This window comes from Trachurus trachurus (genome assembly GCF_905171665.1).
Source record: "Trachurus trachurus genome assembly, chromosome: 18".
Taxonomy (NCBI): domain Eukaryota; kingdom Metazoa; phylum Chordata; class Actinopteri; order Carangiformes; family Carangidae; genus Trachurus; species Trachurus trachurus.
Genome location: NC_139909.1, coordinates 19,268,836 through 19,284,570, shown reverse-complemented (window position 1 = coordinate 19,284,570; position 15,735 = coordinate 19,268,836). Strand labels below are relative to the sequence as shown.

Sequence of the window (15,735 nt, the reverse complement as noted above, 5' to 3'; positions counted from 1 at the left end):
CACGGGAATTCTGGGATATGAAGTTTTTAGACGTTTCTACTGGAAACATGCTACCCAGCTAAAAAAAAAAAAAATGCCGGACTCGTGAAAGCTTTTTTCCCTCTTAAATACAACTTGCCGCGACTTTTAGCGTTTGTCATCCAATATTTTAAGATATGACGTTTTTCTGACGTTTGACCACACAGTTTTCTGATTTTTCCTCATGTCTTTCGCGTTTCAATAGGCGGCGAATCAACAGCATGCTAACTAGCTAAAGCTACCTGTACTTCATATAGTATATTTATATAGTGCCATGTTGCCTGAATTACTGCAGGGCTCTGATGGTGGAGGGGTTCTCATAATACAAGGTAAGTGCCTTTGTATGCCTTATATTATCGTGAACATTAACTGAGTCGAAGGAATAATAGCATAAAGTCCTGTCATTTATATTTATGATAGATTCTGCGAGTTGTTCTGGTCGAGACCTCCTGAAGAGCTTCATTAATGCTGCACTGCTCAGGTATTTACAAGTGGTTATGCTGACAGATCAGTTATGTCTGTACTGCTGTCAGTGTGACATAGTAAACTAATGGAGTTGATCTGTGTATTCAGGGAGGAATCTGTCCATGTCCTCGGCTTTGAGGTCAGTGAGGAGGAGCTGAGAGATGGACTGAAAGGATCTACCACTCAGAGGTAACTCACATCACCAATTGATCAATTGCCAACTACTCTGATATTGGTGAATTGGTGCAAAATACAAAGGATTCACAGGCTCAACTTTCCCAATGTGTTCTTCTGTTTTATACTGTGTCTTTGAGAGCTAACTTGCTTTGGATTTTCGACTGTTCTTCAATCCAAACAAGCAAGATTTTCAAACGCAACATGTTGAATTGTTTAAATATGTGTGACATTTTGCTTATTCCATTGATCAGTAATAATAGTTTGCATCACCCCCTTTTTATAGCACGGTCTATTTAACCTTTAATCAAACTGACAATTAATAAACTATGTCTGTTTCTTTCAGGCTACACTTTCACGATGCCTTCACTGACCCTCTCGGCTGGACCGATCACCCAGCTTTCACAGTTCAACAGTTCAAGTTTGAGGAACTTGCACATCTGGTCAAGCAAACGTCACAGCCCAAACCAGCTACTCTGATCATTGACTCCCTCTCCTGGATTTTGAGACATGTCAGTCCTGCTGCTGTTTGTAAAACTCTTCAGCAACTTAAAAAAGGTGATACATTATCAAACTGCAACATCTTATTGTTGAATTATCATAGTTGATTGATTTTTTGAATTAAGTGAAACTGTAAGAATACGAGGTAACTGCACTGTTGACGTTTTTATTTCCTGTGTTTTCATTAGGGGGAGCTGTGAGAGCTATTATTGGTCTGCTCCATGCAGATATGCATCAGAGAGGTACTGTGGGAAGTATTTGTCATTTGGCTTCTTCAGTCATCACTGTGGCACCTGGATTGAAGGGGGATGAAGCAGTGGCAAAAATAACCAAGCGCTCAAAATCTGGGAAAGTCACCCAAGATGTAAGTTATGTTTCCCTTGTGATGACTATTTTATTCCTACAGTGCTAAAAATGATTGATAGCTTTATTTTTTTGTGCTTAGGAGGAGATTTTTAACATCAAAGAGGATTTCACAGTCATAATACAAAGTAAGACCGGCTATGGGGGCCCCAAACAGTCGGACTCAGAACAGGAGGTGAAATATAGCACATTTCTTGTTTCCAATCAAAAGAATATTGAAAGAGCGCAGACTAAATTTTGTTTTGATTTGTATGTTTCTGTAGATGGATCCAACAGCTAACTTGACCTTCAACCTGCGCTTGTCCAACACGGAGCGTGAAGCCAAGGAGAAACTTGCACTTCCCTTTGTCTTCAGCAAAGAGAAGTGAGAAACTTTTCCACAGTTGTTATATATTGTTTTATATACGTATATACATACACATACTTTTTTCACATTTTCTTTTTCCAAATAATAAAAAAAATACTGTCGTCTTTACATCTGCAGGAAAACGGCTCTGCTCCACTCAGGCCCAGGTTCCGGACGAATTTTGTACGAGCCCGATGCCAACGATGACTACGACCAGGAGGATCCAGATGACGATCTGGACGTGTAGGGTGAGGGGATGAAACCCAGCCACGGCCTCGAAGATCCACATTTCATGTCCTCTTTGTTACTGAGGGCACTTGTTTTCTGCAGTGCAGCTTCACAGCCTTACGACCACCTCCTCAAACTCTGAAGATATAATATAATACTTAAGATTTCTGTGTGAAATCTGTATTATGTTTATTAAAAAAAGCTTTTTTTCCCCTATTCTTATTGATCATGTTTAATTTCAAATGTTTTTTTTATTATATGAATAAAATTATATTATTGAAATATAAGTTTGCGTTAGTTGTGCTTTTTATAAAAATGATTGCTGTGCATGTAATGGATAATTTGTGAGTGAGTGACTTAACACAATCTTGTTTATTGCAGGAGATGCCAGTTTGTGGGTTGTGAGGGGCTACAACATGGTTAAGGGGAAAAGAAAGAAAAACATACATCTCTGTTACACAAAATCATGTGTGTTTCATACTCATCTGTGGAGCTCTTTCTCCTTTTTCAGAGCCTCTAATAATTTTACAGTACAAGCGACACATTCTGAGATGGAAGAAATATGGCTCACAGCTGTTCATACCAAGGCCATAAAATGGCCATGAGGGTCACAAGTAGCTTGACTCTTTGCCAAACATTATCACTACAGTAAATTCAGACCTCTTTTCACTTGTGTTATTAATATAAATTCAGTTTTTTAATTTTGTTTAACATTTATGATTCCTTAAAGGTTGTTTTAACAGAGCCTGATTAACGCCCCAGGTCTATTTGTACCAGCTTGTTCGTGTTATTTGCATGTGAGTGTCAGAGGAGATTGTTCATTAGTTTGAAGTTATTATTTAGGTGTGGTAAACTTTTCCTGTGACCGGGACTGCTGGCAAGTCCATGAGTCTACTGACAGTAAAACACTGTCCCTGCCAAATTTTGTAATACACAATGTGAAATGTGTTTACCCACGCCTAGTGATTTTTTTCCCCATGTTTTATTGTTTTACAAGTTTCAATCTGAGGGATAATGAGGTTTATTGACTCCAATTAAGCCACTGTGAAATGAGAGCAAAACCTCATGTACACACATACATGTCATATTAGAAATAAAGAGAGTGGCTCTTGTGCAGTTCAAAAAAGTTTTTTTTTTTTTTTTTAAACTTAATATATTTGTCCCCCCCCCCCCCCCCCCTTATTAAACACAGATCAATACATGAATAATGACATACTTGATTATATCCATTACCTTACCGTACCTTACTTTGAAAGAAAAGTCACACCTTTGTCAACTCAAGTAGGCTACCAGAAGATTATTTTTGATGGATTATAAAACACAGCCATATCAGTCATATAAGAGCTATTATGATAAAACAAGAACAAATAAATAAATAATTAAATAAATCAAATCAAATCAATACAATCGGTTTAGGATAGGTTAAAAGCTGCTATAAATTCGTGGAGTTTATTTGCATGGGGATTATTTATTTGTTTCAGACATTGTTGTAACAAGGAGAGTTCATTTTTAAGAGAGAGAGGGGGGGTTATTGACATTGTAGATGTAATATTTCATAATTATGATGAGATTATTTACTAAAAAAAAATTCAAAAAATTGTAAAATAGCTGTTTATTGGTGCAGACTGCCACCTTCGCGCGTCCACGTCTGTTTGTTTTCTTTCCACGTGGGCGTGCATGCGCGCCACCTTCAGGGGTTTCTCTCCTCTTCTCTCTCCCGGAAGTGACGGCAGGGCGGCGATGGCGGCTCGCAGTTTCATTCCGGATTTCCACTGGACTACAAACTGATTTTTAACCGGTCCGCTCGCGTTAGACTTTGGAGAACTTTTAACGAGGCCGTCTCCCATCGGACGCCACACGGTCGAGAAGCAGCGAGGAAGCGGTGCTCGACAGCGGGGCGGCCCCACAGCTTTTTCGGGGGGTAATTTTTAGTCCAAAGGTTCAAGGTGGTTTTACCCTGTCGAGCTAGCGGCAGCTCGGCGGCTAACACGGCTAGCTCGGCAACTAGCTGCGTGCTAAAGGTCCACACAGCAGCAGCAGCAGCAGCAGCTTCTTCTCTTTTTGACCACGTCCACGTTTTTTTCTCTCTCTCTGTGTGTGTGTGTCTTTCACAGTGACGATGCCAGTGCAGCCTATTTAATGCTAATTGAGCCACAAGTGTGCAGAGCGAGGTACTCACACACGTTTGCTTTTGGCCTCTCGTTCATTTCATTTGAATCGCTAGTTGTGTGTGTTTGGCTATAAAAGACGGATTTTGACCCACTAGCAAGAAGAAGCAGGTTGTGTCAGTAAGTAGTCACCCCCCCCTACAAACAACCACAACAAGTCGGGGATAGAGAGAGAGAGAGAGAAAGAGTGGGGGAAAAAAGGTTGAAGTTGAGTTGCTGCTGTGTGTGTGGGTCTTTGCGTGCTCGTCAACATGCTGAAGACCCGGCAGTGTTTACTTGGCATCCGCACTTTTCTCGGCGTGACGTCCAGAATATGGGGCTTCATCATGTACATCCTCAGGAAGCACCTACGGACGGTGAGAAGGGTTTTTTTTTTTTTTTGTTAAAGGTGTTTGGGAGTTTGTTGTGTGAGCAAAGTCACGGTTTTTGTTGCCTTTCACTTCCTTACAGGTACATTATTATCCATGGGGATGCTCAGCTGCAGCTCCAGGTTTCCTGTCTTAATTTTGTTGCAACCCATCATGAGGATTTTTTTTATTTTGCCAAATAATCCGTGGATTACGCGCCTGTCTGAGTGGTTCAAACCTCTCCCTTTAGCTCAACAACACCAGTGCTAAATTTATGGCTGTAACTTCTGTCAAAAAATATGACCAGAGGCAAAATCATATTGAGCAAGTCACACACACACCCTGCTTGTACAGAAAGTGCAACTGCAACTAATGATAGCTTTACTTTTTTATTATGTGTTGAGTTCTTTCTTTTTAATTAGTAAACCAACATCTATTCCAGAAAATGGGTCAGTCACAGTTTTCTTTGAGATCAATGAGCAATCTTTAAATCGTACATTTTCTCATAACAACAACCCAAACTAATATATATTCAGTTCAGCAAATCCCCACTTTTCTAACCTGTGTCAAACTGAATAACTTCAAAGTTGTTGCAGATCAATTTCTTGGTGAAGTTATCAATCAGATTTGTTTTTTTCTTCAGTTTTTAAATAATGCATGTGTCTGTTGTCATGTGATGAGGCGGCGTGAACTGAACGCTTCAATGCAAAGTGAGAAAACCTCCTCCATCCAGTTGCTAAATTCGAGGATCGAGCCTGCAGGTCACCTTCAATAGCTCGCGAATGCCTCCACAATAAACATGGCATTTAAGGTGACAGAAGTCGCCTTGTCTGTAACTTAGACACACACACAGGTGTCGTCGAGTTGTTAATAGACGACGTGCGCGCGCGTGTGTGGTGTAACATGAGTGGACTTCGACTCCCAGGTCTGTATCAAGCCTACCAAGCTTGGAGGAGTGCCTCTTGTGTTGTAACCATCATCTCTCTGTTTTCGAGGTTCGTCTGCAGTTTATTGTGCGGCGGTGCAACACTTGCGGTGTTGTCAACAGGCCCTGAGAGAGAGTGAGTCGTCCAGTCCATGTTATGGCTGAAGGGAGAGGGATTATGTCGGCACAGGGAGCGCACTGTTCCCTTTCTCTCCCTCTGTTTCTCTCATTCTCACTCACAGTTTAGCTCTGTTGTTTACAGCCTGTGATGCACTGGAACAATGTCACGATCCAGGGAAGCGCTTATGTAGCCAGCATTGTAATGTAGGTGACCCTATAGATGGAAAAATTAAGTAAACCACAGCAGGTCGGTGGTTAAGGACCACATTTATTGACCCGGCCATTTCAATACCTCTTAAACAAAGTTATTAATACCGATTTTAAGTGCCCACCTCAGTTATTTCTGTTCTCACGTAGGGTGCAACATGTTTTCTCTTTCTTTCTCTGTGAGCTGACCACACTGTGGAAAGTGGCTTGATCCAAAAATTTGGATCAATAAAAGCTCTATTGGATTATGAATATTAGGCCCAGGTCATAATCCTTAGCACGCCGCCACTATGTGTAAACGGATGACGAGAAGGTTTATTAATCTAACCAACAACAATGTTGCGTAACGGTTCTGGCTATTATCTATCGCACGATACTGTAACAACGTGTGGTGCAAGGCCTCCACCAATCAGCAAGACACAAAACCCCCAAACTTAAGTAATTGATAAGTAGAACTGAAATGAGAAGTTGGTGCTTTCAGCTTTCAACTTCAACTTTCATAGTCGGCCTTTAAAGTCTGTTAGAGCTGCTGGTTTCCTTCACACTCTGTTGCAGTGGAACTAATATATTTGTGTTCTGCTCTTTTCGTTTGCCAAAATAATCCATACGTCATTTCATAACAAAGAAAAATCTAGTTTCAGCCATAGTTCGTAGTTAATTTGGAGTCAAGTATTAAGTGTAAGTGCCAATATCCTGGTTTCAGCTCTGCAAATGAAAGGGCTAAATGTTCTAGCTGCTTTTCTCCGCTGCCTTATTATAGATCGAAGTTTGTTTTTGGCTCTTGGTCAAGAGAGCAAAAATAATTGAAGCACGAGTTTTGTTTAGTTGTCCAGGGGCGAAGCGCACAGTCTGAGTCTAGCAGGCCCGGGGGTCCAGATGGACGCTCTTGGAGGTGCGAGGACCTGTGCGTCGTGGCCGCCGTCCCCCCGCGGTGCCCGGCAGCTGCCGCCACCGACAAGGCTTCCCCTCCGGCCGGCTCTGCCAGGGCAGCAGTGGGAGGGAGCACAGAGGGAGGCCCTGTCCCAGTGTCCCAGGCTTAGGTACCAAGCAGTCAAAGTCACCCTGCAAGTCTTCCTCTCTATGTCTGCCCCCATGCTCCGGTGACACCCACCGACAGCTGGGGGTGGGTGGGGGGGATAAAAATAGCCCTGTGAAGAAAAGTGCAGAGCCCCTGGGCTAGAGTGGCACTGGAAAGGATCCTCTCTGTCGTCAGATCTGACCAGTGCACAGCAAAGAAGTCAGAGAGGAGGAGCTGCAGGGTGGACACGCCGCCGGCCTCGGCTTCAACCCTGATGGCAAGAAAAAAGAAGAAAGCTGGTGCCCCAAGAATGTAATTGTCTCAAAATGAAGACTTCACTGTTTAAAGAGCTGCATGGAGACATTAGCCTTTCATCTGGTCCAAATCAAGCAAAGCACAACTGTGTTTCTTTTTTTAAAGCCCCTTTCTCCAATGCCTTTAAGGATTCCCAAAACACTAATACTGGCCCGTCTGTGTGAAATCGCAAAGAGGCCGTTGCCTTAGAAATGAAGACAAACAGTTTGACAAACAGTAGCGAATAAGGTTTGGAGGTTTCATTGCATTTAGTTCACACTTGTCACCTTAAAGACCAAACAGTATGTTCTGTGTGGTTTTGCTTCACCGTGTTGGAAACTGTTTGTTGTTTTAACAGTGTGACGCTATTAAGCATTGTCTGATTGTCTGTGCCTCGTTTGCTTTGTTCATTTGCAGATAATCCAGTATCAGACGGTGCGATACGACACTTTGCCTCTGTCACCCATCTCCAGAAACAGACTCAGTGAGTACACAATTGTTTTCATGAGACAACTGCTCTGCTTAATTGTCGGGGCCTACGTGAACGAGATGCAAACGTAGTTGGAAGAGGATGGTAGATGCTGCTCTTCCTTAATGCCTGCTTTCACCTCAGCACATGTTGGTTATCTATTAGACGTGCGTGAAGGGGAGACAATATCCCAACATGTTAGGAATGTGGAAATTTAAGTAGAAGATGAACCGGTTTGTCGAGGAAGACACATATACATGCAAAAAAAGATCATTATCATGGTAAAAAGACACACTTTGAGCAGGGTGACCCCTTTTCTCAGGACCGTCCTTTCCTCAAATAGAAAAAAATCACAAGTTCACACAGACTCCATATAAGGGAAACCTGACAAGCAGTTGACAGAGTGTCATGTCCGTGGGTTATCCTCCGCTAATATGTTTGTCCAAGTGGATCTCATGGCAAGATGCCAACCATGAAGTTGGCCTGTATTTTCTTTCTCAATTGTTTCAGTGAACCTGTTGTTCTGCATTGGGCAGCTATTGTGTGTGTGTGCTTGTGACTTTAGAAGAGCATAAGGACAGTAAAGGGTGGTTTTGCATTCAAGGCTTTTAGGTGAAGTTTGTAAGCACAGCAGCACAGTGAGATAACGTTCTTGCACCATCAAAACTGAAAACCACAAGAAGCCGTATACCTGAATTTCACTCCGACAGCAAATGCATTATGAATGAAATATCAGTGGCTCCTAAACCACCACAAATTAATAACAATGCTTCATATTTAACAAGGTAGAACAAAACAATGAGGTTGCAGTGTAAGCATTTTATAATTGAATGTAAGTTATTATTAAATAGATCGTTTACCAAACCTTTTACGCAAAGAAGCACCATCAAGCATAGTGTTTCTTCAGATAAGTAACTAAAATCAAGAGGCTGCCTAACTTGTCAGTTTACTATGGAAACAACAAAAGGATTGTGGTACATTGACTAAACAGACTTGATGCTAACAATGATGAGACATGGAAGTGGAGAGGAAATGCAAATGTTAAAGGTAGCACTTAATGCTGGTGTGTGTGCACTCTGAATAGACTTCCTTATGTCTGTGGAGACACAAGGAAGAGTGTAGAGTGCTCATTCAAAGGCACACTCTTGGCTTTAGAGGGAGGATTGTTTTTCCACTTGTGCCTCTTTAAAACTCACCCCAGAGACTTCTTCTGGACACTCAGGTCCAGTCAGCACCGAATGAGTGATTCCTTTGTCTTCATTCATTTGTACATAGCCGGGATAGATGACATTGTTAGCAGCACCAGAGCACATCAGAGGAGAGCTTTTTATAGCCAGAATAAAGAAAGGTCACCACACACAGGGATGTATTTTATTTTAATAATTGGAAGTAAAGGGATACTTCACCCAAAATCGACAATTCACCAATTTTCTACTCTCCGTCATGCCAAGGAAGGGTTCGTAGAACTTGCGGAGTCATCAAAGCGCTTTTGGAGTTCCAGGGGGGGTCCGGCTGGCAACGGATTTTCATATAATGGCGGCGGATTGTGCTCACTTTTGAATCGTCCAAAACACACCATGAAACAAAACATCCAAATACCTCCATACTGCTCTTCCATACTGACCCAAGTGTCCTGAAGCCATGACATGAAAAAGTTGTTGGGAAAAATGTATTTGATCTCTGTTTTTAGCCTTGTTGTAGCAGTAGCTCCCAGTGGCTCTGTTGATATTTGTGCGCATGCGCGAGATTTGCTGCGAGATGTTCTTCCGTGTTTACATCATACATCCAATGGTTTACAAAGACAAACGAACATCTCGGCTTCAGGACACTTGGGTCAGTACAGACGAGCAGTATGGAGGTATTTGGATGTTTCATAGTGTGTGTTTTGGACGATTCAAAAGTGAGCTCTATCCGCCGCCATTATATGAAAATCCGTTGCCAGCCGGACCCCCCCCTGGAACTCCAAAAGCGTTTTGATAATCTGAAAGTTCTCCAAACCCTTCCTTGGCATGACGATGAGTAGAAAAATTGTGAATTATCGATTTTGGGTGAAGTATCCCTTTAAGTCTTAAAACAAAGAAGTTGGTTAAACACCTTCAACAGTTGGCTGTTTGTGGATTCCTGACACATAGAAGCTGAAAGGAGAAAAATAACTTTCACTACAAAGCATTTCCTCTAAATGCTTTGGAAAACTTACATCAAAGAGTGAGGTAAGAGGGACATCCAGTTACTGACCTGCTGTGTGTATGTGTGTGCGCAGTTTTATGACAGTTGATGTAAGCGAGTCGTGTGATTTCCTGCGTCTCCTCAGCGTTGTCATTAACCTGGTTTCTTGTGTGAATGGAAGTGCTCTGAATACAGACGTACACACTGCGACTGTTGTGTCTGATAACACAGATGCAGTAAAGAGGAAGATTCTGGTTCTGGACCTGGACGAGACGCTGATCCATTCGCATCATGACGGGGTCCTTAGACCCACAGTGCGACCTGGCACGCCGCCAGACTTTATCCTCAAAGTACGGGCTTCAACACACACACACACGCACATGTTTTAACCATCCAGGTGTAAACTCAGGCTGTGTCTAAGTGAAGCGTTTCCTCTCTCCTGCAGGTCGTCATCGATAGGCACCCAGTCAGATTCTTCGTACATAAAAGGCCACACGTCGACTTCTTTTTGGAAGTGGTGAGTATCGGTGGTTGTCGGTGTCACTGTCCACGTTTGAATCCCAGATTATCTTGTTAAAGTAAATCACACTGAAGCATCGCAGCTCGTGTTTTTCTCAGGTTTACCTTTTATCCAGTCCATCATCCTTTCCCAGCATCCTCCATTGTGCTGCACTCTGTCACCACCTGACGTCATCTACCTATATTTGTTTTGGATTACGATCCTTCGTGATTTACGAAGCGTGACTACATAACTTGTACTTACACAATTGTGTGCATTATACTCTTTGTGTGTACACAGGTGAGCCAGTGGTACGAGCTGGTGGTTTTCACAGCCAGTATGGAGATCTACGGCTCAGCGGTGGCAGACAAGCTGGACAACAACAGGAACATCCTGAAACGCAGATACTACAGACAGGTACCACTCCAAACTACATTTACATAGCATATACTATAGCTGGTACATACCTCGCCCATGTGTTTGTATGTATGTACTGCTGCTGTAACCCTGTGAATTTCCCCATCGTGGGATAAATAAAGGCATACTTTACTTTTACTTTAGGCCTTTTGAAATGTTTCCAAGTGGTTCTCCCTTTTTCATGACATATTGACTTTGTCTTGTGTCTTTTTCCAGCATTGTACATTGGATCTAGGTAGTTATATTAAAGACCTGTCTGTAGTACACGATGACCTGTCCAGTATTGTCATCCTGGACAACTCGCCTGGTGCTTATCGTAGCCATCCAGGTAAGACTCGAAGCCTCATGCAGTCACCCACACCCCCTGTACATCACTCTTCTTTTTAAAAATTTTTTTAATTTGATTTATTTATTATTTTTATGTGGATTCAGCATTTTCTTTTTCTTTTTTTTTTAAGTGCAAAGAAAAAACAGATGTTTAAATCCTGGGGTACAGTCAGTGCCACTGCTTTGAAAAGGTCTAGTTGTTCAATGACTTTAGGAGACGATAAATAAAGTTTGGGTATTATCAGTCACATAGAGTTTTAACAGTTTGAGTTAATTGAGTTCTGCATTTATATCTTTTATTTTCAAATAAACAAAAAGAACAATCATGCTTCATTTATCAATAGCGTTTATTAAAGTGAGTAATCTCACTACGTGGCTAACCCTAACCAATTTTTGGGCTGGTATCGAAATGTTTGTGGTGAAAGTGGCATTTACACAGTGGTAATAAAAGTTAAAAGTGGCACACATACAGAAAAGTCAGTAAAGTTAAGATACAAAGAAATATCTATCTTCAGTTTGGTTGCGTCAGTTATAATTGTAGGTCATAGCAGACCAAGTAAGACTGCAGACTGCATCTGAAGCTGACTCGTGTTACATCTGTCAGAAGCTCCACGGTCTGTTGCAGTGTATATTCAAGCTCTGGATGTTCTGCGCCGTACATTCATCTTCGACAAAATTAAAAACGAGGCGTCGTCCTACACACGTCGACCTTGTGATGAGCCGGGAACAGGACAAATAACTGAGCCATTTTTTCCTCACTACAAGGCTTGTATTGTAGATGCTGTAACAGTGCATTAAAGCTGCCACCCCTCTAACACTCAGTGACCTCTTTTAACAGAGCAGCATAAAATCACACCCATGTCTTTTTCTCTGACACGACTGACTGGCTGTCTTCTACCCTCCAGACAATGCAATACCCATCAAGTCCTGGTTCAGCGACCCTAGTGACACAGCACTTCTTAACTTGCTGCCTATGCTGGATGCACTAAGGTAAAATGCATAATAAAGTTGGCATGAAAGCAAATAGACAGGGCAAACACTCAGAGTCATGTCTTACTTCACGTCCACCAGCAGCTCTCTGTGATAATTACAGAGGCGCACAGTCATGGCTGCAGCTAAGTGACACATTACTTTACTTTAATTGGTTTAAACACATTAACGGCTGTCAAAATATAGGTTGGTAACAGTAACACTGAATGCATGCAACATCACATTGACGTTAGTCTCACTTTGGCTTTCACCAAACTTAAAAAACAGCTTCTAACCAACGCTCTTACTCTATACTAACACACTGTATTTAATGTATTTCATGCACACACTAAAATGTTTAAACTGTTATGTGGTGTAACTAGAGCTGCAGTAACTGAACCCTGAGTCTCTTCAGTGTTGGTCAGTTTGTTCAAAACCAAAACTCGTTGACCCCGTCTGGGCCACACTGCAGTCTGGCACACTGCGACTTTGTGCAGCTAGACTGATTAGCTGTTGTTTGTTGTGAAATCACAGCAGTTTATTTTCTCCAACAGCATAGTGTTTAATAATTTGATTGAACAATGGTCAAAGGAGATGCAGTGTGTTCATTAGAGAGCTTTAGAGTTATTAACAGGCATCATTTATCACTTCAGAGGGTCAGACTAGCTCATTTAGCCTTTTCCCAGTCCTAATGCTAAGCTCAGCCCGACACCTCTGACTCCACTGCTGCACTCAAAGCACAGAGGTGAAACCGAGTCTCAATTTTCTCATCTCACTGTCAGTGAAAATAAATTAGCATATCACCTGAAATTTCAACCTGTTTCTTTAACGGTTGAGCTCACAGCCGACAGTTTCAGATTGCTGACTCGTGCACCTCTCTCTCTCTCAGGTTCACTGCTGATGTCCGCTCCGTCCTCAGTCGAAACCTCCACCAGCACCGGCTCTGGTGATTGGCTGAAATGAGAGGGGCGGGACTTGTCGACCAGCCTCTTCCTCTCCGCCGGCTTCCTTCCTGCCCTCCGTTCCCAAACAGACGACCCACCAGCCCTCTCTGAGCCTCTCAGACGTGTGTCCTGAGGAGACGAGGGTTGGGGCGACCGCCTATCACGGGATGAACAGTATGGGATCACTAGAGCCCACAAACTACTGGGGAGGGAGGGGGAGTCAGCTTGTTTCTTTTTTTTTTCTTCTTCTTCTTCTTGATTCTTTATTTGTATTTTTTTTTTTTTCCAAAACAAAACGGAGCCTCTCTGCCTTATCGCTCCTGATACTGACTGTGTACGTATGGAGGTGAGCTTGTGTACGTGAGTCGGAGTATGCTTGCTGAGTTCGTTAGTCCTTTTTAAACTTTTTTGAAGATTGGGAGGGGGGGAAAGAGAGGGATCAGCAAAGCAACAAAGACAATTCTACATTATTAATTCTTCTTCCTCCCCCATCACCACCACCAGACGTTGCACTTGAGCAAACAACTCATCCATCTACTGTCTTAACCTCTCGGATCATCCGAGAGCAGGAAAATAGAAAACCGCCCCTTTTTGCATCGACCTCATGCCCAAACGGTGATTCATTGATTCCTTCCCCCCAACAAGAACGGATCAACTTACATGATGTAATTGATGAACTTTTGCTTGGAAACATACCATCCACAGGCATTTTTTTCTGGACAAATAGCCGAGCAGTCTGAGATTTTTATTTTTCATTTTTCAGCCATAACCATCACTCTCTCCACAAAGCTCCTCGTGGGACTTGGGATTAAGACGTGACTGAAAAGTTGTGAGAAAAAAAGATGGCTTGTAACGATATGTGGACTGCCGTGCCGCCTTTCCATATCTGATTGTTTCTCTGTGACCATACTATATGATAATATGACTTCTGCATACCATGACATTTCGCTCTTCCCCTTTACCATTTGATGCCATCCTGATTTCATCTAATAGGAATTGCACTTAATTTTTTTCCCCCTTCTGTTTTTGTTGCAGTTGGTTTTGTATTTGATTCAAATTTGCAGCCTTTCCCCTTTTCTGTTTTTACCCGCTCCCCTAATGTATGGGTTCAACTATTAGACCCTCCGTCTTTAAATGCCTTCTGAACAATGTCAGTCTTGTTAAGGCTCACAGCGGCTTCTTATTGGCTCTGTCTCCAGGTCTGTGTTACTAATAAAACACTTGTCAGTATCGGCCAGTCACTATCCAGCTCGTTTTTTTTTTTAACGTAACATTTTGCAGCTCGTCTGCTGACTAATGTCACTGGGGAGAGAAATCAGGAGCCCAAATCAGTCTCTTTGCTTTTGCTGATAATCTGCTGCCATCATGTGGTGTAACAGGGAACTGCACTGGTCCACTCAGGATTACTACGCTGCTCAAGAGACGATATATTCAGGGTTTTCCTAAGGAGAAACCCCTTCAACACCAAAGTTAGAGATTACGGTTTATTACCTTCTTCCTCTCTCCATCTCAGTCACAGCACACAAGTAACACCCGATCAGAGTAGGGTACTTGACAATGACATTGGTGGTTTTCACCTGCTGATCAGTCACAGCTCTGACAAACATAAACACGTATTTGTAGAAATATTCTCATTTTAGGTGTTAGTTTTCGTCATACTAGTGCAGGCACTCTTGTTGTCTATTGGCACACTGGTATGTGTTGTCTGTTGTTTCCCCACACCTCTACTTCCTCCTTGTGATGTGTAGTAAATCTTCAAGCGTGAAACAGTGGAAAATTCATCTGTCAGTGTTTACAGTAACCTACCTGCACAAATATCGTAACCCGTGTTGTTCCTGATACAGATTTTTTTTTCCTCTTTCACATCCAATTGCAGCTGAAGTTCATCACTCTGAGATTTAACATGTAGAGTTTCCTGGTGGAAACTTGCGCCTACGTAGGTAAAAAATATATCCCTCCTTTCACAAAGACATCATCTTAGGTTTGGGGGAATGAGAGAGAGAGCAGCTGAGTCTTCCTCAGTTGTGGGAAGAGGCAGGTTGTCCTTTCCTGGATTTTGATAAGGCAGGACTGAACCGCAGCTGCGCACTAGCGGTCTGTGGTGGATGAGGGAGATGCTACTTCTGTGGAAGAAATAATTTGACGGGGAGGAAGAATGGCTCAGTCCAGGCACAACATATTGACCAGGCCTGGGTGGAGGCGGCAGTAGAACATGGACACAGCAAAAAAACAACAACTGCAATCCATTTTTTAATGCTCCGTCATCAAATATTGACATTGGCAGTCATACCAAGTGACTCAGCACATTGCATCCTGTTTTAAAGCAGAGTATAACTTACTATCTTAAAGTAGAGGTGATCCGAAGGGTTCAAATTGATCAAATCAACGATGGGCTGGATCCAGTACATTTATAAAAACCAACGGTGTCTGGTTTCACATTCGAAGCTTCGTGCTTTGTCTAAAGAGGAATGTGAAGACAGGAGGGACTTTTTTTTCAGATTCATCTCCATGATGTAACTCAACACAGAACAGCCCATCATGAGACTGTGAAGCGCATAGGGAGAGATGTCACATGGATAAAAGCAGAGTGAGTCACAGCGGTGGATCAGTTGCGCAACAATACACAGGTTACCAACCTGTTATATGAAATAGATAATAAAGGACTATTTCATTTCACATATTTGACTAAATCATTTAAACCACTGCTCATCTACCCTCAGGACAAACAAGCACTTTTGAGTTAAAATTAGGTACATGATATTTGGTCAGG

The 15,735-nt window shown here is 42.3% G+C and overlaps 2 protein-coding genes across 2 annotated transcripts; both read left to right on the top strand.

Annotated features, from left to right (window-relative positions):
- Positions 1–39: 39 nt before the first annotated feature.
- Positions 40–2,358, top strand: elp5 (elongator acetyltransferase complex subunit 5). Its single transcript, XM_083992348.1, has 8 exons — positions 40–347; positions 439–499; positions 592–672; positions 1,004–1,215; positions 1,347–1,522; positions 1,604–1,696; positions 1,785–1,885; positions 2,006–2,358. The coding sequence occupies exons 1-8, from the start codon at positions 293–295 to the stop codon at positions 2,112–2,114; spliced, it is 888 nt and encodes a 295-aa protein (XP_083848474.1). The 5' UTR covers positions 40–292; the 3' UTR covers positions 2,115–2,358.
- A 1,457-nt stretch (positions 2,359–3,815) lies between these two features.
- On the top strand, positions 3,816–14,198 carry LOC311001550 (CTD nuclear envelope phosphatase 1A). The gene is made up of 8 exons (XM_083992634.1): positions 3,816–4,619; positions 7,592–7,658; positions 10,041–10,159; positions 10,255–10,326; positions 10,609–10,725; positions 10,942–11,053; positions 11,958–12,042; positions 12,911–14,198. The coding sequence occupies exons 1-8, from the start codon at positions 4,515–4,517 to the stop codon at positions 12,969–12,971; spliced, it is 738 nt and encodes a 245-aa protein (XP_083848760.1). The 5' UTR covers positions 3,816–4,514; the 3' UTR covers positions 12,972–14,198.
- The last annotated feature ends 1,537 nt before the right edge of the window (positions 14,199–15,735 follow it).

Bases quoted from the DNA above. Each gene is read 5' to 3' on its own strand.
- elp5 (XM_083992348.1), top strand. From the start codon at position 293: ATGTTGCCTGAATTACTGCAGGGCTCTGATGGTGGAGGGGTTCTCATA. The intron at 500-591 runs GTATTTACAAGT...CTGTGTATTCAG, and splicing joins ATTAATGCTGCACTGCTCAG to GGAGGAATCTGTCCATGTCC. The intron at 673-1,003 runs GTAACTCACATC...TGTTTCTTTCAG, and splicing joins AAAGGATCTACCACTCAGAG to GCTACACTTTCACGATGCCT.
- LOC311001550 (XM_083992634.1), top strand. From the start codon at position 4,515: ATGCTGAAGACCCGGCAGTGTTTACTTGGCATCCGCACTTTTCTCGGC. The intron at 4,620-7,591 runs GTGAGAAGGGTT...GTTCATTTGCAG, and splicing joins TCAGGAAGCACCTACGGACG to ATAATCCAGTATCAGACGGT. The intron at 10,726-10,941 runs GTACCACTCCAA...GTCTTTTTCCAG, and splicing joins AACGCAGATACTACAGACAG to CATTGTACATTGGATCTAGG.